Source organism: Carcharodon carcharias, chromosome 19 (assembly GCF_017639515.1).
Source record: "Carcharodon carcharias isolate sCarCar2 chromosome 19, sCarCar2.pri, whole genome shotgun sequence".
In the NCBI taxonomy this organism is placed as follows: Eukaryota; Metazoa; Chordata; class Chondrichthyes; order Lamniformes; family Lamnidae; genus Carcharodon; species Carcharodon carcharias.
The window spans coordinates 90,685,193-90,712,060 of record NC_054485.1 but is presented as its reverse complement, the minus strand read 5'-3'; the positions used below and the strand labels follow the sequence as shown (position 1 = coordinate 90,712,060).

The 26,868-nt window shown below is 44.2% G+C and overlaps 1 protein-coding gene across 1 annotated transcript in view; it reads right to left on the bottom strand.

The window, feature by feature from the left end:
• Nucleotides 1-2,436: 2,436 nt before the first annotated feature.
• c19h6orf136 (chromosome 19 C6orf136 homolog) overlaps nt 2,437-26,868 on the bottom strand; it is a 29,640-nt gene continuing 5,208 nt past the window's right edge. The window contains exons 3-7 of the mRNA XM_041213476.1: nt 22,948-23,847; nt 17,619-17,707; nt 9,024-9,224; nt 7,891-7,960; nt 2,437-5,752 (exon numbers count right to left, since the gene is read on the bottom strand). Coding sequence (XP_041069410.1) covers nt 5,609-5,752; nt 7,891-7,960; nt 9,024-9,224; nt 17,619-17,707; nt 22,948-23,847 — 1,404 coding nt within the window. The 3' untranslated portion in view covers nt 2,437-5,608. The remainder of the gene's footprint in view (nt 5,753-7,890; nt 7,961-9,023; nt 9,225-17,618; nt 17,708-22,947; nt 23,848-26,868) is intronic.

Here is a 26,868-nt window from a genome sequence, read left to right as displayed (position 1 = left end):
GCTAGCTTAAAGCCGTGGACATCCTCGTAAAATCTTTCAGCATGGATAAGATACTTGGCTCAGAGAGGGTAAAAGGGGGGTACTAGTTAGCACATCTCAGCCCACAAAGCAGCATCCTGCTAAGTGTAAGGGCCCATGGATCAACTCTACTGTACATAAAATAAAAGCTGGCAGCCACATAAGAGATTTGAGGGCAAGAGGCTGATAATGCACCTGAGGAAATACAGAAAGAGCTTGCAAGCTTTGCAAGCAGACACAACTATTCCAAAAAAAAACAATCAATACAGGTAAGTGAACCATTTTAGCTATTGGAAGAGAACTTAATGAATGTCAGCAAAATCATAAAAATTCAAAACACTATTTTCCTGACAACTCATCAAATTTGATCAATGAAATTAGTTAGTTGTTTACCAATCACCCAGCTACAAACACACAAGCGTTCTAATTGAGTTCCAACTTTTTCAACAGTTTCATGATCAGGATTTTCATGGACTGCATTTGCCGCTGACCTCAAAGAAAGCTACCCACAATGATCTTGTGATCTCTGTAGCGTGGATTTCCCTTCTCCCCAATGTTAGTCTGAATCTGGAACTAAGCCCAGGTAATCAGCCAAACTGAATTATTTTCACAGAAAGCAAACCAGCAAGTAAAATGAACTGAATTTTTTGCTTTTAATTAAATATTTTTACAGAGACTGAACATGGGATTAAGATAGAACCTGAAATATTACCTTTTAAAAATAATCTGATTTTTTGTCAAAATGAAGAAATTTGACACTCAACAGAAAAAAATTTGGTTGTTTTTGGGGCAGTGAAGCTGTTCAGTAGTAACTATGAACTTAAAAGGCCATTCAAAACCCAGTTACACCTCATTTAACTTGAGGGTTTTTACATCAAGTATATTGGCATAATAGGGCAAGTTTCCTTTTCCTTGAAGCCCTAGTCTGGCTAGGGCTTCAACAGCACACCTGAAGTGGGAGTTTAGAATCATTAACAGCAACTTCTGGGTTTACGCATTCAGGGAGTCTAGAAATTGCTTTTAGTTTCACAGGGCAAAGACTGACAGTTGCAGCATAATTACTCATGTAAAATACGGGCTATTATTGACTCAAGGCAAGCTGGATCCTTCTGCCATATACCTTCATGCTCTACACAGTGAAAACAGTCATAATAACTATAATGACTTCCTCAGGCCTGGTCAGTACAGACACCCCATTTAAGTCATGGGTAGAGGAAGCAAGATTTCCAAGGTGATTCTCTGGAATGCACAGGGACTGTGGATCTATGAGGAATGCACAAACTGGGAAATGCTCTGATAAAATAATAATAATTGGCCCATAAAAACCAATGGCTATGTACTCATCCCAACTCACTGACACAATCGGAAGTACTCACTCAGCAAGAAAAGATTAGTGACACTGCCCATTGTATTAATGCTTTTATTAGTGCTGAGATAACATCCAAAGCTGCTTCACATTTAATTTTCAGTTCCCTCTAGCCTCTGGAGCTTAGGGGATCGACTAAGTCTGATTGCAAAGTTTGGTCGAGAGCTAAGCCATGCAAGTAGAAAGAAATAGTTTTTTTTTTAAATCACAGGAATTTACAACTGAAATTATTCAGTTAACAGCAGCAAGATGACAGGAGCAAATAGAAATACTTCATGACCTTATAATGCCAATTCAGAAATATTCATTTTAGATAAAATTTGACTGCATTCTACAACCAAGTACAGATATGGACAGTCGCGGCAGAGATAAATACTGCATCATCCTTCTCTTTCATATAAAAGATCTACTTGTATTACATGCGGCCACAGGAACAGAATTGCAACAAGTCAAACATGTTCAAAAATGGGGCCATGTCGTCCTAAAGAAACTCATCCTTCTTCCACCCAACCCTATGTTCCTAACAACAAATTATAATTAATCAAAACAATCCTTGCTTAGGAATATGGTACCTGATTGCACTTCCCCACTTCTTCATGGTCAACCTAATCCCCCATCTGTGTTTCAGCACAGGAATGGACATTTACACAAAGGCTAGGCAACTTTCCCTCAAAAAGATAATCCAGTAGCATTAACACTGTACAGACTTGCAAAGAGCCGGCCAAGTACAGTTTGGAGTAGAACGGTGTATGATTGAGGTCAATATATAAATAGGTTCCCTCAAGTAATTCAGACACCACTGGCCCTCCAATACGTTCTTTCACTTCTTTACATCTGATTCAAAGAAGCTTCTTTGAGAAAAAGGCGTAAAGGCATAAGCTGTCAACAAAAATGCAATTTATCTATGATAAAAGCAAAAAACTGCAGACGCTGGAAATCCAAAACAAAAACACCTGGAAAAACTCAGCAAGTCTGGCAGCATCTGGGGAGAGGAACACAGTTAACTGCGTTCCTCTCCCCAGATGCTGCCAGACTTGCTGAGTTTTTCCAGGTATTTTTGTTTTTGTTTTGCAATTTATCTATTCTTGTCCAGTAGACAAGTACTTGGAGAATACAATTCATCTTCATTCTTGCTGTTATTGGCTGATCTCATCGGGGTTAGTACATGAAGTATATTTGGCCTCAGTGCTTCTGGGCTGAACAGGGGAAGGGGGTGCATGAGGAGGAAAAAGCAACAATCAACCAAAACAACCACTCCCATTCACGAACCAGTGGTCTCTGGTGGAGACCTCAGCTGTGTGGCCACCAGATGAAGAGAATGTAAAATGAGTAACACATCAAGTAGGCTCAGGTATTAGGTCCTCCCTTCACCTCCCCCAACCCATCGAATATTGCCAACACAGCCTGGTTCACTCTGGTGAGATGATGAAAGCCACACAACCAGCAGGCAATATCTTCAGGAGATAAAACTGGGCCATTTTCCTCTCCAATAAGGCCATCTGGGTTTTTGTCAGCATCAGGTAATACACTAGGATCATTCTTCTATATAGTTGGTAAACTCCTTTAAGAGACAAAAGTTTCCTTCCTTTGTCAAATTGACAGGGGCACTTTAAAAGGAGAAGGTAAATATCTTGCTTGTTCCTTTCAAAAGGGAAAAAAAACAATTTTCAGCTCAAATCTTTTCTGCGCCAAGGCCTTTACTTTCTGGTGCACGGAATCAAGTCAAATCGATAACTGGATGATGACAAGGTTACGGTTTCAACTGAGGCCCATCATCAGAACTGATTTGACAGAACTGACTGAAGTGTTATGGCCCGAAATGTTTTGAGTCTTTCGGATACTGATCAGGTTGCTGTGGCTTTCCAGCATTCTTTTGGATCCGACAGTGTGGGCTTTTCACCTCTCATTAGCATTTTACCTCTTCCTTGGCAAGGAACTGGATCCGAATGCAGCCGAAACAGCACAGTCAAATGGTGCTAGCTCACTGGGCAGGACTGCAATATTACTCCACGGTACACAGCAGCCAAAGCACCTTGCAGACAATAACAATCTCATTTGCCGATTCTGCCTCTTCTGCTTCTGCTGGAAATTCCCCCATCAGTCATTAATATTAAACTGTGTCTACTTTAAAAGGCTTCAATTACACCATTCTCTCTCTCTATAGTCCTCCATAGCACTGCACGAACACACACAACTAATCCCCTTTAGAAAGCTGATCGATAAATCTCTACAACAACCCCAAGAGACAAGGTTAAATGGAATTGATGCAGTTTGTCTGGGAAATAGAAGACAAAGCTGCATTTACGTCCTCAAGACATCTCAAAGTGCTTTACTATCAATTAAACCGTTGAAGTGCAATCATTGCAATATAGAGAAATGCAGCTTCCAATTTTTTGTGCACATCAAGTTCCCACAAAAAGCAAGGTAGTACAGCCAGATAATCTGTTTTAGTGATATCGGACAGGGGAAAAATATTACCTCAGGACACCAGGGAGAACGCCCTTTTCTTCAAAATGATACCGTGGACCTTTAATGTCTATCCAATAAGACAGACGGGCCTCAGTTTAACATCTTATTTGAAAAATGTCACCTCCAACAATACAGCATCCCCTCATTATTGTTCTGACAGTCTCAGTCTAGATCTTGTGCTCAAGTCCCTGGAGCAGATTTGAAGGCCGAAGCAGGCTTGCATTTGCAAGGCATCTTATAAGGTTTCCCAAATGACTTAATACATTTCACATACAAAGAACAGTTCTGAAGTGCTACAAGGATTGTGCTAAGCAGCCTAACACAGCTGCATTTTGTACAGAGTGGGATTCCATAAACAGCAACAATATAAATGAGTAATCATCTTCTTCAATTAGCAGAGGAATGTTGGCCAGAAATCACGAGGGAGACTCCCCAGTCTCCTTCAAACAATACAGTGGGATTTTCAACATCCACCTGGACCAGGACAAGCAACTTAATGTCACATCTAAAAGGGCAGCAACTAACACCGATGGAGCAATGTTCTGCACATCACGCTGCAGGGTCAAGTCTAGATTGTGTGTTCAAGGGCTGGAACCACAATGAAATCAAGTTGATCCACTCAGTAACATTAATAAAAAAAAACTTAGGAAAATGTATTGAACAATGATCATTGCCAGTTACAGCCCTTACTGGCAAATGGATTTGGGTGCTTTTCTTGTTCTTAAATGAAAACATCACAAAACGGTCTTGTGGTTCGGAGCATGTAAAGAAAAAATGGAAATATTCTGCAGGTCAAGCAACAGACACAAATGTAATGTTTCAGATCTGCGACCTTAAATCAGTAAACAGATAATGAATCATGAGTACAACCTCCCTTGTTCCAAGCGATCAGACAGCCCCAGGAACAGGAAAATGCTGCCCCTTTCTGATGAAGGGTCAATGACCCAAAACATCTGTTGTTCTCTCCACAGTTGCTGCCTGATCCACTGAGCACTTCCAACATCCGCTGTATGTTAGCTTTGCTTTGGATTAGATTTTCTATTCTTATCATCAGGCAGCACTGACTCTAGTGGCTAATGGCGGAGGGGGGAGGAGGAAGCAGAAAGAGATATCAGCAGAATTTGGACACGCTAGGGCAAGTTTTTCTGTTCCTGCATTTAGGGACATGGGCACTGCAAAGAGCGGGAATTGCAGCGTCTCTCCATCCCTTCAGCTCGTATTGCAGCCCATCAATTCTCCCATCCGTGAATTTAGATGACTAGGGAAAATCATGAGCGAACTCCCTTAAGGCCAGGTATTTTGGCCCTGACACATTCCAGGCAACAGCCAGGGGAACAGAACAAAACTCCTCCTTTGATACTGTCACCTGGACAGTAAGGTGTACATCCTAACAACAAAGAAATAAAACAAACCACTGAAGCCTTACCCTACTAGAGTTTGCAATTATTAGGACGGGAATTAAAATATAAGACACAAAATAACGTGATCGTACAGGGTACTACTTTACACATTCCTCACATTGACAGTACATACTCTCCTTGCAGCTTGATGCTGCACAGATTTGCATTCTCTTCACCACATTATATACAGTGCACAAGTGGTTCAAAGGGAGGAGGTATGGGTGGGGTCTCCAACTGCATTAAAACATGCGATGATGGGAGAAGCCTGGGTGTGGAAGGTGCAGCTTTTGCCAACACGCACGCATGGCTAGCTCTGCGTGTTTCTGAGAGTGCAAACCCCCTCCCCTTGGCGATCTCAGCAGTGCTTCTCCCCCACTTTGCCAGCCGACTGGGCAAACAGCAGGTTCAAGGCTGGGCGATGTTCCTCCATCCCGAGGGCGACTAGAGCTCCGGCCAGCAGCGTCTTCACCTTGGTGAATGGGGGTCGAGTTGGCATCATCTGTGGGCACAGAGGAGAGGGGGGGGGGGGGGGGGGGGGGGGAGAAAGGGAAATTGAAAATGGGTCACCACTGAGTTCACAGTTAGAAAGCAGAGAAACTGGAAGTACTCAGTTAATTTTTCAAAAATCAAAACATCACCGCAGAAATTTAACACCCTTAGTGGCATAGAATTAAATGGCAGGGCAAGCCATAGAGTGCGAGGGAGCCAGTCCAGCATGTTTAGGACTTAATCGACTTCTGCTTTAATGAGTGTTCAGACACTGCCAGGCTCCATAACTCTTCAGTAAAGTCCCAAAGCCCTTCAAATACAATTTCTTTTGTGAGGTACAGCAACTGTTATCAGGAGCCAACTTTTGCCATTTTGTGCACAGTAAGGTGCCACAAGCAGCTATGAGGTGAATAACCGGATAATTACTTTTCAATTGCGGTGGTGGGCGAGACAGGAACATTACCCACGAGATCGGGAAGATCTTCTCGCTGAATAGGATCTTTTCACTTTTGCCTGAAACTTGAGATTTCTTATCATCAGTGCTGGGTGTCAGCCTGGGGCAGGCTCAAGATCTCGAGTGGAACCCCAACAGACATTTTCCTACCCATGGGTAAGAGTGTTACCAAGTGAACCAAGCTGGCATGCAACAGCCCGATTGCTGCACATTGTGCGTGTGTTCGGCCACAAATGTGCCCAACAGGAGCAAGTTGGCTGAGCTGCTGGTAGACAGATTGGCAGAAAGTACAATCTTCAACTGTCTTACTCCAGCTTGTCTACTGCGAAACTGAAGAAAGAGAGAATCAGAGAGAAGTAAGAACAGAAGGACATTTGTTCAGCTATGTATTAAGTGGATCACTGAATGCCTGCGGGTGAAGAATGTCGTGGTGATGTGGATATTGCATGGAGTTGGGAGTATGGAAAGCTGTGCCGTACGGTGTGCAGCATGTGCATGTGCATTTGGCGGGGGTGGGGGGGGGGGTTAGGGGAGGAGGAGTAGCGGTACAGAACAGGGGAAAAAGAGCAAAGGAGCAGACAGTTTCAACACACATTCTCCTGTCCTCCAGAGGACAGGAGCAAAATCCATATCTTCTTAACTCACTGCCTTGCTACTGTGTGTAACTAACCATATTTCCATATTTGATTGTCACCATATTGGTTGTCTTGTCAAACCCATCTGTGAAACTTGCATTCTATACTGAAGCCTTGCATGCAACTCCTCACCCATGAAAGATCCTCTCAGTTCAGATTACCAATGGAGATACCCAAAACAATTTTAGCCCCTGTCCATTGTAATGAGCTTTCAAATTCAAGTGTTCGGATCTTGGCTGCTCAGGGTGACTTACTAGTGACTGGTGCCTGCAACCTGCTCAGTTTTCCACCTAACTTGCTTGGTTCAATGGATAAGGTTAACCAGCAAGGCTGGCCCACATAACTTATGAACACAGGAGCATTAGAAACAGGAGTAGGCCATTCTGTCCCTTGGGCCTGCTGTACCATTCAATTAGCTTGGAAGCAAGCAGCATGCTTGCTGGGCAGAGGGTGTGGATTTACATACACATTATTATATCTGTGGAAGGACAAAGCAGTGGAGGTGGAGATGAAGAGAAGACAAGTGGCCACTTCCTCCCTCTAAGCCCTATATGACCCATTCACAAAGAACATAAAGTGCACAAACAGGCCATTCTGGTCTGTGCCGATGTTTATTTTCTACACAAATCTGCTCCCACCCCTCATCTAACCCTCTAATCTTTTATTCTTTCGTCTTCACTTCCTTACCCATGTTCCCCTTAAATGCATCTGCACTTCAACTCCTCCATGTGCTAGCCAGTTCCATATTCTAAACACTTTCCGGGTAACCACTTTCCCCGTATTCCCTATTAGATTTATTCAGGACTATCTTATATGTATATCTTACAGTTAAGGCCCCCTTTCTTTTAGTATTCAGTTGGTATTCACAACCCATCAGAAACAAAGCTACATGTGAATGCAGGTACCCAGAGCCACCATTTGCTCAAGTTATCTTTAACTCCTTTCTCCCACAGAGCATTTACCTGCTTTGTTAGCTTAGGCTCACCAAAACTCCAACTCTAGGATTCCTCTGCAAGGCCTTGCAGCAACGTTTAAGACAATGCAAACACTCAGACTCACCTTATCGACCTTGTGCCGGTGAATAAGTCCATCGGGTCCCAGATAAAACGTGGAATATGCATCATAGGTTCTGCAGGGTTGAGAGGGAGGGGAAGAAAAGCAAGTATGCATCGTAACGCAAGATTTTGATAACAATACTACTTTTTAGGATTTAAAATTGGTTTGAACTAACATTTCAGGATTTTATCTTAACCCCCTTTTAAATAGTTTTGTTTGAATTCCGGCCTGCTGAGTGAGACAATTAATCAGTCAAAACAGCTGGCAGCTCCAGGAGCCATGTCTGTGAGAAACTGTTCTTCTTGATAAGCTCATGACCTTAAAAGGCACCGAAGTGTCGAGGTTTAAACAACTATATATTTCATGAAGGCATTTTGCCTTGCCTTTCTTTCCGTTATCTCCACAGGAAGAACCTCAGTAACATCTGCTCTTAATGCCTTAAGATCTGCATGAATAGCTTAGGTTGTTTTTATGAATCAGCTTGTACCATTGATAAGGGGTGTAATTGCCATCACATAATTGCTATCCGGGCAAAACACATCTGCCAATGGATGAACTTGAAAAGCTTAATGCTGAATTAAACTACACAAGGCTCAAATTACAAAGAAGATATGGCTCAGAAACATGTCATTTGGCCCAACTTGTCAATGCTCTACGTGAGACCCCCTCTCACCCCACTTCATTTAAATCTATCAACAAGCCCTTCTGTTCTTTACTTCCTTATGTACTTATCTAACTTCCTCATGTGTACCTATGTTGATCATCTCAACTACTTCTTGTGGTCATGAGCTCACAAGCGCACCACTCTCTGGGTTGAAAATATTTCTCCTGAATTCCCTATTGGACGTATCAGTGACTGTACTGTATTTACAGTTTCGGTTTCCCCCACAAGGTAAGATCTTCTCTGTATCTATCCTATCAAACCCTGTCATGATTTTAACAGCCTCTGCTCGCCACTTAGTCCACAGTTCGGTCTGACTCTACATACAGATCCTTGCGTCGGCTCTTAAACCAGCACCAAATGCTCGAGTGACAGGTTTCAACTTATTTTTTTCAAATGCTGGAGCAAAGGAACACACTTTGGGCAACCAGGTTCTCCCAGTGACCTCCTGGATAAAAGCAGCCTGTATTCTCACCTATAGAGTTCTGTCTTGTCCTTCTTGTAAAATTTCAGCATTAGGACATGGAGCGGGAGGCCTGTAACCCGCCAGCGCACCTGGATCGTCCAGTCTTCAGGATGCTGCGTCATTTTCATAACCTCCATGTGAATGTCCGCACAGTAATTCCATGCAATAAATCGCAGCAATGTCACGATTGCCTGATAGGTGGTACGGCCCCTGGCAGGTAAAAGGCAAAGCAGAGTAAACACACGCACATAGAGTAGATCATACGGCCCCTCGAGCCTACTCAATCATTCAATAAGATCATGGCTCATCTTCTCCCTCAACTCCACTTTCCCACCCTATGCCCATAAACCTTGATTCCCTCAGTGCCCAAGATTCACTCTCTCAAATATATTCAACAACTGGGCATCCACAGGAACCTGGGCTAGAAAATGCCTAAGGTTCACAACCTTTAATGAAGAAACTTCTCCTCATCTCCATCATAAATGGCCCACTCTGATTTTTAGTTGGAGACCGTCCAGCCAGTAAAAGCAGAGTAAAGGCAGGTAGTGATCACAAACATCCTTGTTACATAAAAGAAAGGGAGCAATGCTAAACTCAGACCCCATCAGCCATTGAGCACAGCAAAAATTGTAGTGAGAACATGGTTGTGCAACAGGCTGGATCATTGCCAATTAAGAAGAGGCGCTCTTTCACATCAAGAATACAGACAGTAATCCGTAAGTGCCATGTGGTTTTAGATAAAGCAGTGAAAACTCAAGACAGTTAAATTATTTCGAGACTGGTGACGGGGATTAGAGGTTCTTCCACAGTGGAAGGGCTGGGATGTGATGAATAGATGAGCTGGAATGATTGAATTGCCTCCCTCATCAATTTTTATTTTATTCTTTTCAACGGATGTGGGCGGCACTGGCTGGGCCGGCATTTTTATTGCCCATCCCTAATTGCCCTTGAGAAGGTAGTGTTGAGCCACCATCTTGAACCGCTGCAGTCCATATGGTGTAGGTACACCCACAGCTGTTAGGAAGGGAGTTGTTGGATTTTGACTCAGCGACAGTGAAGGAACAGCGATATATTTCCAAGTCAGGACAATGAGTGACTTAGAGGGAAACTTACAGGTGGTGATGCTCCCATCTCTCTGCTGCCCTTGTCCTTCTAGGTGGTTTGGAAACTGATCTGCGTGATCCTGTCATGGGTTTGGAAACCGATCTGTGATCTTGTGATCTCTTTTGTGGTATATTAATAAGTTTTGCTACGGTGTACTTGTTCCAATGGGGATAGAAATGAAGGCAGCAGTGGAACCAAAATATGGAATAACAACACCAAGGACGAGTGCGAGAGCAGGAGTGAGAGAACACGCAGAGCCCTGGGCAACTCTTGTCCTCTCTGCCCAAAGACCTGAAGTTCCAGGGTTGGCATGCTGAGTCACCGGAGGATATGACGCTTGGCAGATGTCATCCTGTTTGGAAGCCTGACGAGGACCCTTTCAGTCCTCTAGTGCCCACCTCTCAACAGTTCTTTCAGAGCCAATTTTCTCCCCTAGTTTCCCCTCCTGAAGACATCAACTCTATCATGAGGCACTGTTCTGAGGATTCCAGCTACCATCTGGCCCCTGACTAAAGTGACAGGATAAGAGGACATGCTAGGGAAGATTGGGAGAGGAGGGAAGCAGACAGACAGAGAGAGAGGGGCAAGCAAAATCATAAAATCACACATCAGCGAAGGAGGCTGTTCAGCCTAGGTTATCTGTGAAAAAAGCTGTCCAATCAGTCCCATTCTCTGCCCAATCCACCAAGACCTGCAAAGGTTTTCCTTCAAGTACTAATCTAATTCCCTTTTGAAACCTCAATAGGATTGCAGGAATTGCACCCTGTAGTTTGACTGAAAAGTGCTGATTTAAATCGGTGAGTTTCTTCCAATTATTACAACTGCACAATTGTGATGTAGGGTCTGACAAAGGGGAACAGCTGCAAGATGACATTGTAAGGGGAGAGCGTTCTGGTGGCTGGAGTTTTAATGATCCAAATTCACAAGTCTTGCAAAGGCAGATACTTACTTCCATGCCTAAATCCATTGATATGTCCGGCTCATGATGTGGTGCATTTACATGTACTGGAAGCTACACATATTAATATACAGAGCTCTGTTCTTTACAGACAGAAAGAGCGCGAACATACATTGCACCTGTTTCAGCTAAACAAAATAAGTGACAGCCATTCACTGACTCATTTCTCAGGGCAATGCCTTGACCAATCTGGGACAAGCAGCCCGGTTTAAATGTCAAAAAATGCTGGCAGTTAACCATCAGTCACCATCAATGGTGCATTCTCTATGGCAACGCCGCTTGCTGACCAATCAGCACACTCTTCACAGAATAAATTGTTGTTTTCCCATTTATATTGGTATGTATCCTTATGCATGTCCTGATGAGTGCAAGACAAAAATCTTAGACATGTCTCTTTTTTTCAGCAATACTCAAGATCACATGAATTATGAAATCATTTCATGTCTCTGTATGGACACGAATGGAAAGCCCACATGCTCAAGTCATGAACAAGTAAATTAGGAGTAAGCAACTCAGCCCTTCAAGCCTGCTCCGCCCTTCAGTAAGATCATGGCTGTAACCTCCACCTAGCCCCGATAACCTTTCACCCCTTTGTTCATCAAGAATCTATCTACCTTTGCCTTAAAAATATTCAAAGGCTCTTCTTCAAAAAGGCAGTGGAAGCACAGAGTTCGGAATGCTCATTACCCTCAGAAAAAAAATTCTCTTCATCTCTATACCTTAAATAGGTGACCCCTTATTTTTAAAATAGTGACCCCCCTGGTTCTAGGTTGTCCCACATCACCCTGTTAAGATCCTTCAGGATCTTAAAGCAGCGAGTTTCCCTTATGAGCAAACACGGTATCTGAGGTGAAAGGGTACAACATTCAGAGACACTGTGAACTCAACTCTATTAATTAGCCGTCGATTCCATCCCTCTCCCGACCCTGCTTGAGACTGAACCAAACCGTTGGCAAACTTACCATCTTTAGCCTGAGCTAAACTCCCAACACCACAATCCTCACCATTGCCAAGGTGATTTACTTCAACCTCTGTAGCATTGCCCATCTCTGCCACTGCCTCAGCACATTGTCTGCTGAGACACTCATGCAAAACTTTGTTACCTCTGAACTCGAATACCCTTCTGACCAGCCTCCCACCTTCCAAACTCCATAAACCAGAGTTCATTCAAAACCCTGCTGCCCATATCTTAAGTTGCTTCAAGAACCATCCACACCACACCCACTGTGCTTGAGCATTTACGTTGGTTACCAGCCCATTTTAATATTTAAAAACCTGGGTGTTAAGATCTGCATGCTTTTCTGCAAATCTTTCCATGGTCCTGCCTCTCCCTAGCTCTGTAATCTCCTCCAGTCCTACAAGCCTCCTACCTGCAAAGTGCTGAAATGCCTAAGCACCTGGAGCTTACGGCAAAGGAATTGGAAAGATTAGCCCTTCATCGGTAAACAAACCCCAGCTCTCAGCTGTTCTGGTGAACGAGCTTTGGTAGCTAATGTTGACTGTCAGATGTGGCTCAGCGGGTGTACACTCCCCTCCGAGTCAGGGGGCTGTGGATTCAAGTTCCACTTGAGCACAAAATCTAAGCTGTCAACTGTGGAGCGTCACACTGTCAGGAGTACTCTCTTTTGGATGAGTTGTTAAACAGAGGGTCCATCTGCCCTCTTGGGTGGACATAAAATATTTCATGGCACTATTTTGAAATACTTAATTGGCTGTAAAGCACTTTGGGGCATCTGGAGGATGCAGAAGGTGCAATATAAATGCAAGACTTGAATGCAACAGCTGTACATTCCTACCGGCAGTGAGAATCCTGCAGTAACCATAATGATTACAGCAGTGCTGAGGAATGTCACAGTAAGAGCAGCTTCAATAGCAACTAGAGGTCATCTCTTGTGCCAATGCGGCTTCCATAAAGTCACAGTATTATTTGAATAGGAAATGTAAAGCCTTCCATGAAACAGTATAATTGGACAGCGTAAATCATTTAAATACATCAGTGAATGAAAATTTAAGAGTGGTAACCAGATAAAATTCTAATAATACAGCTGAAAATGGATTTATCACAAAGAATAATATTTTTACCAAGAGTGTCCAGTCCTCCCAGTAAGCAACTTGGTTTTAAAAACACTAAGACTATACTGAACCATTTACTAATATCATTTCTGTACACAAGTCAATTTGTTTGCAAATTACATCTTTTAAAAAGACATGCCTTACACATAAAAACGCAAGCTCAATGTGAAGAGTCTCCTTGAATGGCTTCAATCATTGGAAATGGTGCACTGTCCTCGCTCTTTCCATCTGGCGATGCAGCCAGTCATGGACAGGGTCGGTTTTAGGCAAAATTGCTTTTAGACCATTAATGATCACGGAAATTCAAATTAGCTCATATTTAAAATCCCCCAGTTATTTGCCCAACAACACAAACTCTGGCCAGATAATGCGCGTGACACATGCTTTGTTTGGGCATTACTATGTCAAGCCTCCAGGGGAGGATGTCGATAGGATTTCCCTTTGCATGAGCAGTTGTCAGTGTTCAGTCATGTCTGCAGCTGCACATGACTATCACTAGATGGAGCTTCAGAGACTGCAAACTCCCAATGGACAGAAATTTAGATTTCTAGGACACTGACATTCATTATCTGCCACCTGGGTGACGGTGAATTTGCAACAGCTACTCAACATTTTCAACTTTAGTTTCCACCTTTATTATGGGCAAATACATGAAGCATGGTTGACAGCGAAGTACTTCTGGTGCTAACCCGTGTTGTCACTGACCATACTTACAGCCTTAGCACCAGCAGAACACGGGATCCTCCACATCCACTGACCATACTTACTGCCTTAGAGCATGGGACCCTCCATATCCACTCTGAGAAAGTAGAGGGGGGCTTTGGTCTAATGCCTCATTTGAAAGATGGCATTTCTGACAGCACTGGGGTGTCAGCATGGGTTTTTGTGTTCAAGATTCAGAAGCTCTCCATTAGAGAGAGAGCTTGAGGGTGCCACTCCATAAGCTCAGGGCAAGGCAAGGAGGTAGGGCCTTCATGAAATACCACAGCCAGTACGGGCATTGAACCCATGCTGCTGGCGTCATTCTACACCATATCGACCGACCCCTCACACCCCTCCTGCCTGGCTATGGTTAGGTAAATAAGAATGGAACCAGTTGAGAGCAGTATCAACATGCTGGACAACAGTGAAGAGGCTTTGGAGTGCGATGGTATGTCAAAAGTGGCAGGCAGGTTAAGACAAACTGGTGGTGATGGTGGTGGGGGGGGGGGGGGGGGGGGGGGGGGGGGGGGGGGGTGGAGTTCACCTTTGTCGCAGTAACATATGATGTAATTTGTGATTTTGATGAGAACCGTTGCAGTACTGTGGCAGAGACAGAAACCCGATTGCAGGGATTCAAACAAACATGGAGATCCGGGAAAGTTAGGCACAAATTTGGGAGGCGTTCATGTCTCTGTAAAGGAAAGGAACAAAGGAGATGGGGTGATGGCTTGCAAGAACAGAGGGTTCAAGAGTTGGTTCCTTTTGAAGGAGATAGCGACGATGGCAAACTTGAAGGGAAAAGAGACAGAAGCAGAGGAGAGATAAACGTTACCAATACCAGCTAACATGGAAGCCAGGAAGGGGAGCTCAGTAACCAGCAGTTTCGTAGGAATAAGGTCAAGAACGCAGGAGGTACATCTCACTGGAGAGAAACAAGATACCAGTTCAGGGCTACGGCAGTGGGGATGCCTCAGACACAATTTGGCCCTGTGGGCTCGGTGAAAAAACTAACATTTATATAACACCTGTCATGATCACTGGGAGTCTGAAAGCGCTTTACAGCTAACAAAGGACTTATGAAGTACAGTCACTGTTGTAATGTAGGAAACACAGCAGCTAATTTGCGCACAAACTCAAACAATAGGATAACGGCCAGATAATCTATTTTTGCGATGTTGATTGAGGGATAAATATTGGCCAGGACACCAGGGATAACTCCCTTGCTCTTCTTCCAAATATTGCCATAGGGATCTTTTACATTCACTAGAACTGGCAGAAGGGGCCTCAGTTTAATGTCTCAACCAAAAGGCTGTGCTGGCGTGTCAGCCTTGATTTTAGTGCTCAAGTGGGGCTTGAACTCAGAACCTTGCACGTCAGAGGCGAGAATGCTATCAAGAGAAGTGACAAAGGCTGCTGATCAGATGGTGAGGAAAGTGCTACCCACTGGCCCACAGCTCTACTTTTTATATCCTGACTGGGACCCAAGTGTGCTGCCCTCCTGCATTTACCCTCATTGTGCAACCAGTCGACAGATGCAGCACACCAAAGCGAATCCTGATCTGCATTGCATGCCTGGGCCATCAGCAATCCTGTTATCAAGACACATTAACAGGTAGCGTCATGACTTGCAAAACTTCACTGGTTGTGGAAGGCCTCGGGCGTACCAGTGGACACCACGTGTCCTTCTCCAGGGACACCCGGGCGTGAACGTAGCCGTGACCCCCTCAACCACCTGCAGCTCTTAATGGCCACCTTGACCAGGTACAGAACCAGGCTAACAAGGAAGTCCTCTGCTCGGCCCGCACAGATCCGGAGCATGGGACTGATGTGCAAACAAAACTTGAGCAGCCGCCACCTCAAAAACTGGAACAGGAGCTGCAACCCCACACCATCTGTATATACGTGGAACACAGAGTCCTCAAGGCCGCCGAAAATACAGGCGGCCTGGGAGTCTATGGACCTCTTTAATCTACGGTTGTATGGGACTGCTGCATGCAACACCCTCCACGCCAAATCCTCAATGGTCAAGGGGAGGGTTCCCACATACAGAGCCTCCCAGCCATCTTGCTCAGCCTCCGCTTTGGCTGTGCACATATAGAATGCCTGGACCTCTTTGGCTTCCAGCAAACCATCACCAACATCTCCGTGATATATGTTGCCTCTCAGTCGGTCCTTCCAGTTCGCCACCCTATTGGCCAGTACCAGTGCCTTGCTGGGCTTCAGCACCAGCCTGCCATGCTGCCTGTTGACCAGCCAGGTTCCTCGAGCCTGGACATTTACTCCAGACATGCCAATCGCCGCCCCCCAACTCTATCTTTTTTTTTCAGCCCGCAAGTTATCAGATTTTGCCGATTTTTTTTTACAACTTACCATCATGGGATTTAAGCTTTGAGTTGTAAGTCCAGTACTGTAACCACTCCAGTACTATTCATTTCTGGAACTGGTCAGCCTTTTCTGGCCCTCATTTAGAGAAGACTTGATCCTGACAAGCTGGGGGCCACTACCAACTTCATGCTGTCCACAGCTTCAGCCTCCACTTGGGCCCTGGAGCGTTGTTGGAGAAGCCCAAGAGAAAGAGTTCATGGACACTGGTGATCCAGGGAAGGCCCTTCATTGTCTCTGGAGGATTTTCAATGAAGTTTCCAAAATCAACTCCCAACTGCTTAATGCTGGTGGGAATGGACACAAGGAGTCTCCTGCCACCCTGTCCAATATCTCTCCATCCCTTCCTCCTCATATCTGCATCAAACCTTTTCTTAAATGTATCATGCATTAGCTTTAAGCACTCATCGTTGGTATTTGCCCTATTCTCTGAGTGCAGATATTGTTCCTGAATCAGCGAATGGACCATCTTAATTAAACAAATGCCTTTCACCAGTGTATTTTAACAACATTATTAACATACCATTAACACCATTAATGTTTCGTGTCCATATGACCCTTCTTCAGAGCTAAAGAGAAGTAGAAATGTGATGAATTTTATATTGTGTAGGAGGGGGTGGAGCTCGATAGAAGGTCAGGGGTAGGAGGAGAGATTGAAAGATGGACACAGACAAAAGGGAGTGTTAAAGGTGGTGGTAAAGAGTAAAGAAGATGCTTATATCATCAACACACTTTGCGTGTCCATAATATCTTTGTCAATTTCTCCTACCTATCCCTGATCTTCGATCTTGCTCCACCTGCTCCACCCCTTCCTACACAATATAAAATCCATCACATTTCTACTTCTCTATAGCGCTGAAGAGTCATATGGACTCAAAATGTTAACTCCGTTTCTCTCCCCACAGATGCTGCCAGGCCTGTTGAGATTTTCCAGGATTTTATGTTTTTACTTCAGATTTCCAGCACCCACAGTGTTTTGCTTTCATACCATTAACACTTATGGGGCCTTGCAGGGCAGTATCTGGGCTGGTCTCATTTAAAGCCCTAGTCTGACCAGAATTCCTCCATGGGATAACTTTTGGTAAATACAAGACAGTATCATCAAGAATAGGTGACATAGCACTGTGGATGTGCCTACATCATATGGACTGCAGCGGTTCGAGGCGGTGACTTACCACCACCTTCTCAAGGGTAATTAGTGATGGGCAACAAAAGCTGGCCTAGCCAGCAATGCCACATCCCATGAAAGAACAAAAATAAAAGCATCTTCACAAGCAGCTAAAACTGAATGGGATTTATGGGTTCATTAGCCTTCTCTTGTTCTTGATAGTGCTCTCATTATATATCTTGCAGCATTTGAACACCAAAAGGAAGCAAGTACACACCGTGTCTTTATCCGCGGAAATTGGCTGATGAATTCCACGTTCCGAGAGTACATCCTGTAATCGTGAGACTTCAGGAAGAAATCTGGCAACTAGAAAAATAAAAAGATATTGGTTACAAGTTGTACATGATGGCTTGGAAACAAAAAGGTGGGGTTTTGTTTTAATAAGCAAGTTGGCAGTAATCGGCAGAGAGACTTTAGAAAGTTGCTGCACATTGCCCCCTCCCCACTTCATGGCCACAGCCTGTAACTACACTGTAGCAGTTGACCTAGCAAAACTGAAGGAAAATGTTGGCATCGCAATTTACTACCAAGTGGAACCAAACATAACAGGAAACAAATTTATATGGATAGGAGGTGGACAGCCATTATTTTGAATATTAATTATATAGGGAAAGGACAACTCCATGAAATGGTTTTGGTCTTAGAACTTATATTCCCTCTTCATTCTCTTCCCCCAGGTGCTGAGTCAGTAAAGTTAGTTCTTGCTGTGGTACTGAAACCTGCAGAAAAGGCAGTCCAGAAGAACGTGACAACAATTTGCAATTACATAGTAGCTCCTGACAAAATAAAACATCCCAAGCATTATAGGCGTTAAGCAAAATGTAACACTGAGCCACATAAGGAGATATTAAGCCAAAGCTCAGTCAAAAGGGTAGGTTTTAAGCAACGTTTTAAGAGAGACACATGTGATCTCCAAGTAAGTACTGTTACAGATACAAAGTTTAAAAGTTTTTGGGATTCTCTCTCTTTAACTTAGGGGAAAATGGAGGAATGAGGTGGGTCTTGTCACCTGCTCTGAATCCTGCCCTATAAGCTTGGGCAGCTTGGCTGTTAAGGTCAAACAGCAGTGTGGGGCCTAGATTGATTTACCGGGAGGATGGTGCAAGATGTTCACAGCTGTAAGGAATGACCAGAGCAGCTGTGCTGACAGTGGATCAACTGTTAGTCTCCAAATCTCACAGGGAGGTGTTAGGCATGTCAGGTTTTATAAATGGTCGCACTTTAAACTGTCTATTTAATTCCAAGATAGAAGACCTGAGTTGGGGGTTTGGAGGATAGCTAGTTAGCAGTAGAGGCAGCTAGTCTCTATTGTTCACCACATAGAATGTGGATTGAAGCTCATGTTCTAATTGAAGAGACCAAGTGCATTCAAGGGTTTAAACTGAGCTAGTAGATTCACCTAGCTTTGGCTAGAGGAAGGAATATCTAGAGTAATCCTAACTGTGAAAGTCAGTTTGGGGAATTAGAAGTTACCTAGCCGGAAAAGGGAAAAGGGAGTAGGCCACTGGAAACTGAGAATAGCTTTGAACTGGTTCCTGGAGAATGAAATGTCCACTTAAGGGACAGAGTAAAGTATAACCGTGCCGGGGCATTTACGTCATTTAAAAGTTAAATGGGGGGATCTTTTCTATAGTTTTGAGTATAAGTTGGCTACTGAACAGTGTTTAAACAATGTTGCTTTCAGTTTGTTCATTACAGTAAAAGTCTTAAAACTTAATCTTGTGTGAACCTTCCGGTCAGTTACTAGAAATTCAAACCTTTTTAAAAGTTTTCACTATGGGGATCATAACAGAACGTGTCACAAGCCTGGGATAACTTGTAGGCTTGCTATCTTGTGTATGGCATGTACAAGGCTACAGCTTTAAGATCATGCTCTGATCAAGATCAGATGAAGATCAAGACTCTGATTCTAGAAGCTGCATCGTTCCTGGGGTCAAAGCAAAAGTTTTCAGGAAAATCCCAAAGCTTAATGTCAGGTTCCAGGCAATGTGCAAGCCTTTATCAACTTTGCACCTTCTTCATGTCACTGCTCTGTGCTTGGTATAAACCAGTCTCAAAACGCAAAGCTTTGTTTCTACGCGCAGCTGCAAATGGAATTACAAAAGGAACAACTGTCTAGCAGTGAGGCAAAAGAAGAAATTTAAAACTTCATCTTTCCCAACATTCGCTTACCATGTCATCAAACATCAACAAACCTATCACTCAAACTACCAAGCCCCTTTTAACCAAGGTGCTTCAAAGAAGCGCTGTCAGACAATATGGAGGGGGGGAGAAAGAACATGTAGTACTTTTCATAACTTCAGGGCATGCCAGAGCACTTCACAGTCAATTGAAGCGTAGTTACTGTTGTAATGTAGATAAGGCTGCAGCCAATTTAGACACAGGTAAGAACAACAGGATAGTTCCTTCAGAGAGTTGGCACAGACACAATAGGCTGAACTGTGCCCTTCTCTGCTGTGAAGTGTGTGGCTTTATGAAATTATATACATATTATATATGTACATATTATATACAGAATGACAGGGAGAATCGAAAAAAAAGAGGAATGAAAGAACACAGCCCTTTCTCTTCATTAAACAGCAAGAAAACCAGAAGCATTGCCAGCTGTCCAATCTTCCTTGGCAGAGCACAAAACCACTGCACTGCAACATAATCACCCATTAAACAATTCTAACTATAGTTTAGAGAACTGACACGCAAAAGATTGATGACAGGACGGCCATCTCAGTGACGAGATCAAATCTCTAGTAGATTAAAAAAAAGGCCTACATTTATATAGCGTTTATCGCAACCACTACAGGTCTTGAAGCCCTTTACAGTCAATAAATTACTTATAACCATCATTTACACGTTAATGAAATAAAAGGTAATAGCTACTTAAAAAAAGTGCAAAAAAAAAACCAAGTTAAAAGACTAATGAAATATTGGCCTTGTGTTCCAGCACCCCACTTCAAGAAAAATGGGGCTAGAATAACTGTTACAACTGTGCAGAGCTCTGGTTAGACTGGAGTAACTGCATTCAGTTCTGGACACCATATCTCAGGAAGGATATATTGGCCTTGGAGAAGATACAGCACAAATTTACTGGAATGATACCAGGCCTTAAAAGGGTTAAATTATGGAGACTGGTTGCATAGATGTTTGTAAATCCTCTACTCTCAAGGGGATAAGTCTAATTGAGGTATTTAAGATGATTAAAAGATTTGATGGGGCAGATAGAGAGAAACTTTTTCCTCTGGTGAAGAACAAGGAGGGAATTTATCTTAAAATTCGAGATCAGCTGTTCCGGAGTCATGTCAGGAAGCGCTTCTTCACATAATAGATAGTGGAAATCAACTCTCTCTCCCTGAAAAGGATGTTGAGAATGTTGGGGGAGAGGAAGAGGAAGAGGAGGAGTCGTCAGTTTCAAAACAGAGATAGATTATTGTTGGTTAAGGGTATTAAAGTTTGTAGGTATGTGTCATTAAGATACAGATCAGCAACAATCTAGTGAAATGACAGAGAGGCTGAATGGCTCTACTTGTTCTAGTGTTCCTAAATGCATATTGTGATAGCACCAGGAGAGTTTTGGGTTTTCATTGCTTCAGCAGGGCAGAACTGAGCAGTCATGGAGCTTCTGCCATTGATCGCTATAGAATTAACTAACATGTTCACTACAAGTTTATATTAAGCGATGGGCCACCTAAGAATCACCAGAAAGAAGATTTTCTTTACAATAAACCCTCAAATTAACTTGCCCTCTAGAGAGTCAGCAACTTCTCCCTGGTCTCCCTTGTGCAGATGACTTTGGGCTAGGAAGCTTACTCTTAGCTGGTCACTCCCAATCAAGCAGCCATGAGGAGGGTGCCCAAAGGAGAGACTGCCAGCTCTCTCTCACCCTCTGTAGCTGGTACACTTCAGGCTCAATGCAGAACTCAAAAGTAGAATTAAAAGAGGAAGTCAAAAAATAGAGAGTCTTTAATAAATCTAGTAAGAAATTCAGAAGAAACTTCTTTACCAAGAGAATGGTTAGAGATCAGCACTCAGCAAGGCTCCTTAAACAGCACCTTCCAAAACCCGTGACCACTACCACTACTGAAGGACAAGGGCAGCAGATACACCATCTGGACGTTCCTCTCCAAACCACTCATCGCCCTGACTTGGAAATATACTGCTGTCCCTTCACTGTCACTGGGTCAAAATCCTGGAACTCCCTCTGTAACAGCGCTGCAGTGGTTCAAGGCAGCAGTTCCCCACCACCTTCTCAAGGGCAATTAAGAGTGGGCAATAAACCCTTGCCCAACCAGTGATACCCACATCCCATGAATGAATAAAAAAAAAAGAAACTTGCTATCACAGAGTAGCAGCTGAGGTAAATAGCATAGATAGATTTAAGAGCAAACTGGATATATACACATGAGACACAAAGAAATAGGAAGATATGTGAAAGGGAAAAGATGGGAGGAGGGTTGGAAGAGGCTCGTGAGGAGGGCCTGTTTCTGTGTTGTACACACTATGTAATGGAAAACAGGGCATGGAGGAGGTGGGAATGGCGGCGGGGGGTGGAGTGGAGGGGTGGAGGTGGGGGATGCACGTTGCAGGGGAGCATCTCTGGTCTTCATGACTCCCCCCCCCAGCCAACCTTCCCCACACCATTAAAATATTCCTCTTTTGTCCCTGCAGACACTAACTCATGTTCCAATATGGGTTTACAGACATCCCCCCAGTAACTTGTGCAAGTATTCATTGTGTGTGTGGGGCCCTAAAGAGTGAATGTAACCAGATTTTTCAACTGGGGAGGGCATCACACCAGAGTCCCATTCTGTTTCAAGTTTACTAGCCACACATTTCCCACTGAGGCGAGAAGGTCACTGGCTAGCAAGAACACAGACTGCTTCCCCCCCCCCACACCCCAGCTCAGTGATCACAATATCCAGGCCACAGAACAAAAGAAAAATTGGTGAGATTTTCCTATCACCGCTGGTCAAGAACTCTGCTGTCTGTTCCTTAACTCGTAACAAGTGACGAGCACCCATCAGCCTTGAGTTCACTGACCTACACTGGCTCCTGGTCCAGCAACGCCTCAATTTTAAAATTCTCATCCAGGTTTTCAAATCCCACCCGAGCCTCACCCCTCCCTTTCTTTGTAATCTCCAGCCCCACCGAGATATCTGCATTCTTTTAATTCTGCCTTCTGCCCAACTCCAATTTTAATAGCTCTGCCATTGATGGCCGTACCTTCAGCTGCCTGAGTCTTAAGTTATGGAATTCACTCCCTACACCTCTCCATATCACTCTCTCTTCCCTCCTCCTTTGAGAACCTCCTTAAAGCCCATCTTTTCGACCAAGCTTTTGGTAAACTGTCCTACTATCTTTTGTGGCTCAGGGTTGAATTTTAGCTAATTAAACTTCTTTGAAGCACCTTGGGTCATTTATGCTACTTAAAGCCACTTTATAAATTCAAGTCATAGGAAAAGCACCATATTAGGCTTAATTCCAATTACTCAGAAAATAATTATTCTTCTACACAATTAAAACTTAATAATTAAAATAAAGATCTCTTTTACCTCCACTCTCAGCTTTTCATAAAGGACAGCGAGATGCTCCTCCATGCTGGGCTCCCTCTTCTGCCAGCCTGCACTTGCAAGGTTACCGGTTCCACTAAAAGCAGCTAATGCCCCGAGCTGTGACGGGGGCATCGTTGGGTGCTCGAAACCCATGTAGTATGGCATTCGACAGCACTCAGTGTCAAACAATGACCTGAAAGAGTCCAGGTGTCCCTCGTGCATGTCCCAAAGGCTCACTGTTGTCTCTGGGGATTCATCCAACTGGGGAAGCTGCCCATTTATAGGGAGCACTCCGGTTCCCTCAGGCTTCTCCGCCAGTGACTCCAGGGTGCTCTCAACTGCCAATTCACTCATCACCGGCAACCCACAAAGGTCGGAGGAGTCACGATGCTCTACCACAATGTCGTCCGCATTGTGCCCGTCAACGGTGGTGATCGAATCCAAAATGCCTTCAAGCTGGGACAACAGGGGTGCATTCGCTTGTTCAGCACCAAGCCATCTCTCCAGCTCGCTCGGCACACTTTCTATCCTGGAGGCCACCAAGTGCTGCAAATGCACCAAACTGGAGCATGGCACCTCCAGCAGGGCAGTCTGCTCCTTCCCCTGGCCACTCACGATCAGCTGCATACTGACCTTCTCGTCTGGGAAACAGATGAGGGACTGCAGGCCTACGTCACTCGGGAGTGACACCCGACCGTGGGTGCCTTGCAAGAAACCATACTGGGCCCGCTCGGGATCCGGGAAGTGGCCCAGCCCAAGGTTAAGGCTGTGAGCAACCACGGTGTGTCTGGCTGCGCCTAGCCGTCTTTTGGTCTGGTGCCGCACGTCAACAGGAGACTGTGTAGCCCGCGATGCGCCACTAATCTGCCGAGAGAACCTGCCGGGGCACAGCTCCAACCTCTGAGGAAGAAAAGAGAAAATATAAGTGTCTTAATCGATTGCAAACCCTGATGCCCACACACACTGAGTGCCATGCACACAATGCTGGTCTCCATGTTGCAAAAGAAAAAGAGGCACACTAGAGACAATGCAAGCAAGATTCAAAAGGATGAAATCAGATGATACTATGATATTCATCTCAACATTATCTTAAGGCAACAAGTCTCGTATGCTAACATGGTACTAAGCATTTCATTTCTAGATGAGCCAGAGGGGCTAGAAACCAGTAACTGCATCAGACGCAGGTGATTAAGCATCATAAGAAAACTAACCAAGATCAGAGGGTGGTGGTGGTGGTGGTGGGGGAGAGATCAGTTATGTCTCGTTGATTGGCTGCCAAGCCTGTACGCTCATTCCAGGCTTTTCATGAGTGCACATGATTTTACATAGAAAGATACATAAAAAATAGGGGCAGTAGTAGGCCATTCAGCTCTTCGAGCCTGCTCCGCCATTCAATATGATCACGGCTGATCATCCAACTCAACAGCCTGCTCCTGCTTTCTCCCCATATCCTTTGAATACTTTCCCCATAAGAGCTATATCTAACTCCTTCTTGAAAACATACAATGTTTTGGCCTCAACTACTTTCTGTGGTAGCGAATTCCACAGGCTCACTGCTCTCTGGGTGAAGAAATTTATCCTCCTCTCAGTCCTAAATGGTCTACACCATATCCTCAGACTGTGAGCCCTAGTTCTGGTCTCCCCCACCATCGGGAACATCCTTCCTGCATCTACCCTGTCTAGTCCCGTTAGAATTTTATAGGTTTCTACGAGATTTCCCCCCTCATTCTTCTGAACTCCAGCAAATATAATCCTAACCAACTCTTTCTCTCCTCATATGTCAGTCCCGCCATCCCAGGAATCAGTCTGGTAATTATCATTAGACTTTAAATTCCAGATTTTTATTGAATTCAAATTCCACTATTTGCCGTGGTGGGATTTGAACCCCGGTCCCTGGGTCTCTGGATTATTTGTGACAATACCGCCACAACATCACCTCCCAAAATTAATGCAGGAGTGGGAGTTTAAACAGTGACTTATTTGAAACAGAGATTTCCATTAAGTGGCAAGTCTTTACTCACAACTGCAATAGGGCATTTTGAATTGACTAACCCAAGGGTTGGATGGGATAGGGTGTGGCGGCCTAGAGATTCTCTTCCTGGAGCAGCAACACAGAAGTCTGGAGTCTAAATCCAATCCATGGGCAAGTTGTGAAACTGAATTCAATAAATGGCGCAATTTGCTGGCTGGCACCAGAAGGAGCGACCGTGAATGCTGCTGGGTTGCCAGGAAGATGTAACTGGTTTACTAATGACCTTAAGGGAAGCTATCTAGTCATTACCTGCCTGGTCTAACCTTCACGTGACCCGAGTCCCACACATGTCTGACTCCTGGTGCCTTCTCAGCAATAAATCGCTGCCTTGTCAGAGTCATAGAGGTCTACAGCACAGAAAAAGGCCCTTCAGCCCATCGAGTCTGTGCCGGTCAAACAAGTACCTAACTATTCTAATCCCATTTTCCAGCACTGTGAAGGATGTGCAAAGGCAAAAGAAAATGAAGCTTTGATATCATGGCTAAAAGGGTTAAGGCTAGGTTGTGTTTGCTTGAGTTTAAGATATTGAAGGATGATCCAATCCACGTGTTTAAAACATTTAAAGGATTTGACAGGTTAGTTACAGCGAGCCTATTTACTCTGGTGGAAGAAACCAGAACAGGTAGTCACAGTCTTACAATTAGAACTAGGTCATTTAGGAGTGAAATTAGGAAACACTTTTTCACACAAAGGGTAGTGGAAATCTGAAACATGCATCCCCCTGAAGGCTGTGTATGCTGAGGGTCAATTTGAATTTTCAAGGCAAGTACAATAGATTTTTGTTAGATTAGGGGAATCAAGGGATATAGATCAAAGCTGGAAAAGAGATCGGAGGTTCAGATCTGTAATTATGTAATTAAATGGCAGTGGAACAGGTTCGAATGGCCTGTGCCTAAGGGTTGATGGTTCCAGGAAAATCTCACCAACTGCATTGTACTGGAGGATGGTAAAGACTGAAATGGGTGACGCAATGGCAGTGTGCACTATATGATGCTGTACAACTGGACACTTGTGCAGACTAAACCTGGATCTACTTCAGATCAGAGCAAAGTTGTAATCCTATTGAGATGAATACAGGTGTTGCAGAATGCAGGCATCTCCACCCAGGAATGTTACACAAGTCTAGGCTGGGAAACTTAAAATTAAAAGCTTTTTAAAAAGGGGATTTAAAATTTTTTTTAAACATGAGCCATTTTTTATAAATTAAACTCCTACTAACTCGATACATTATTATTAAATCCAATAATTCATGACAGACTTCTCTACAGGTCTACATTCTCTGCAGTTTGGAAGAATAGACGCTTTTATTGAAATGTGTACAATTCTTAAGGGGCTTGGCATGGTAGATGTTGAGAAGCTGGCCGGGAAATCTACCAATTGGGTCACAGCATCAGGATAAGGGGATGGACAAGCCTCTTGATAAAGGGGGAAAAAACGTGCCCAACATCGCCCTCATACTGTTGGCCACCTTTGTGTGCGGCTGCATCAAGCTGTGCATAGACCCTCAGTACGCAAACACCAAGTGTCACTACATGCTGAGGTTCTACCTGTCACCGGTGTTGCAAAGGATGGGTCTGGCCACGCTGCCGCGGAACGCTCTAAGTAGTTGGACCGTGCCATACCACCTGTCCCTCATGGAAAAAAATAACGCAGAGAAACACCTTTGACCACAAGTCCATCAGGCAGTGGTCAGCACGTAACATCTTAGAGGTCCTGCGGGAAAAGGAGAGGTGGATCCTGTGGGATGGTTCCCCGAGCAGACTGTCAAAGTCATTTGGCAGAATGCCTCATTGCCAGAACTTTCCAGCAAGCACCAAGATGTAGCTTGGCTGGTGGTGAGAAAGGCCCGCCCCGTCAGATCCTTCCTACATGCCAGGAGTCTCATCCCT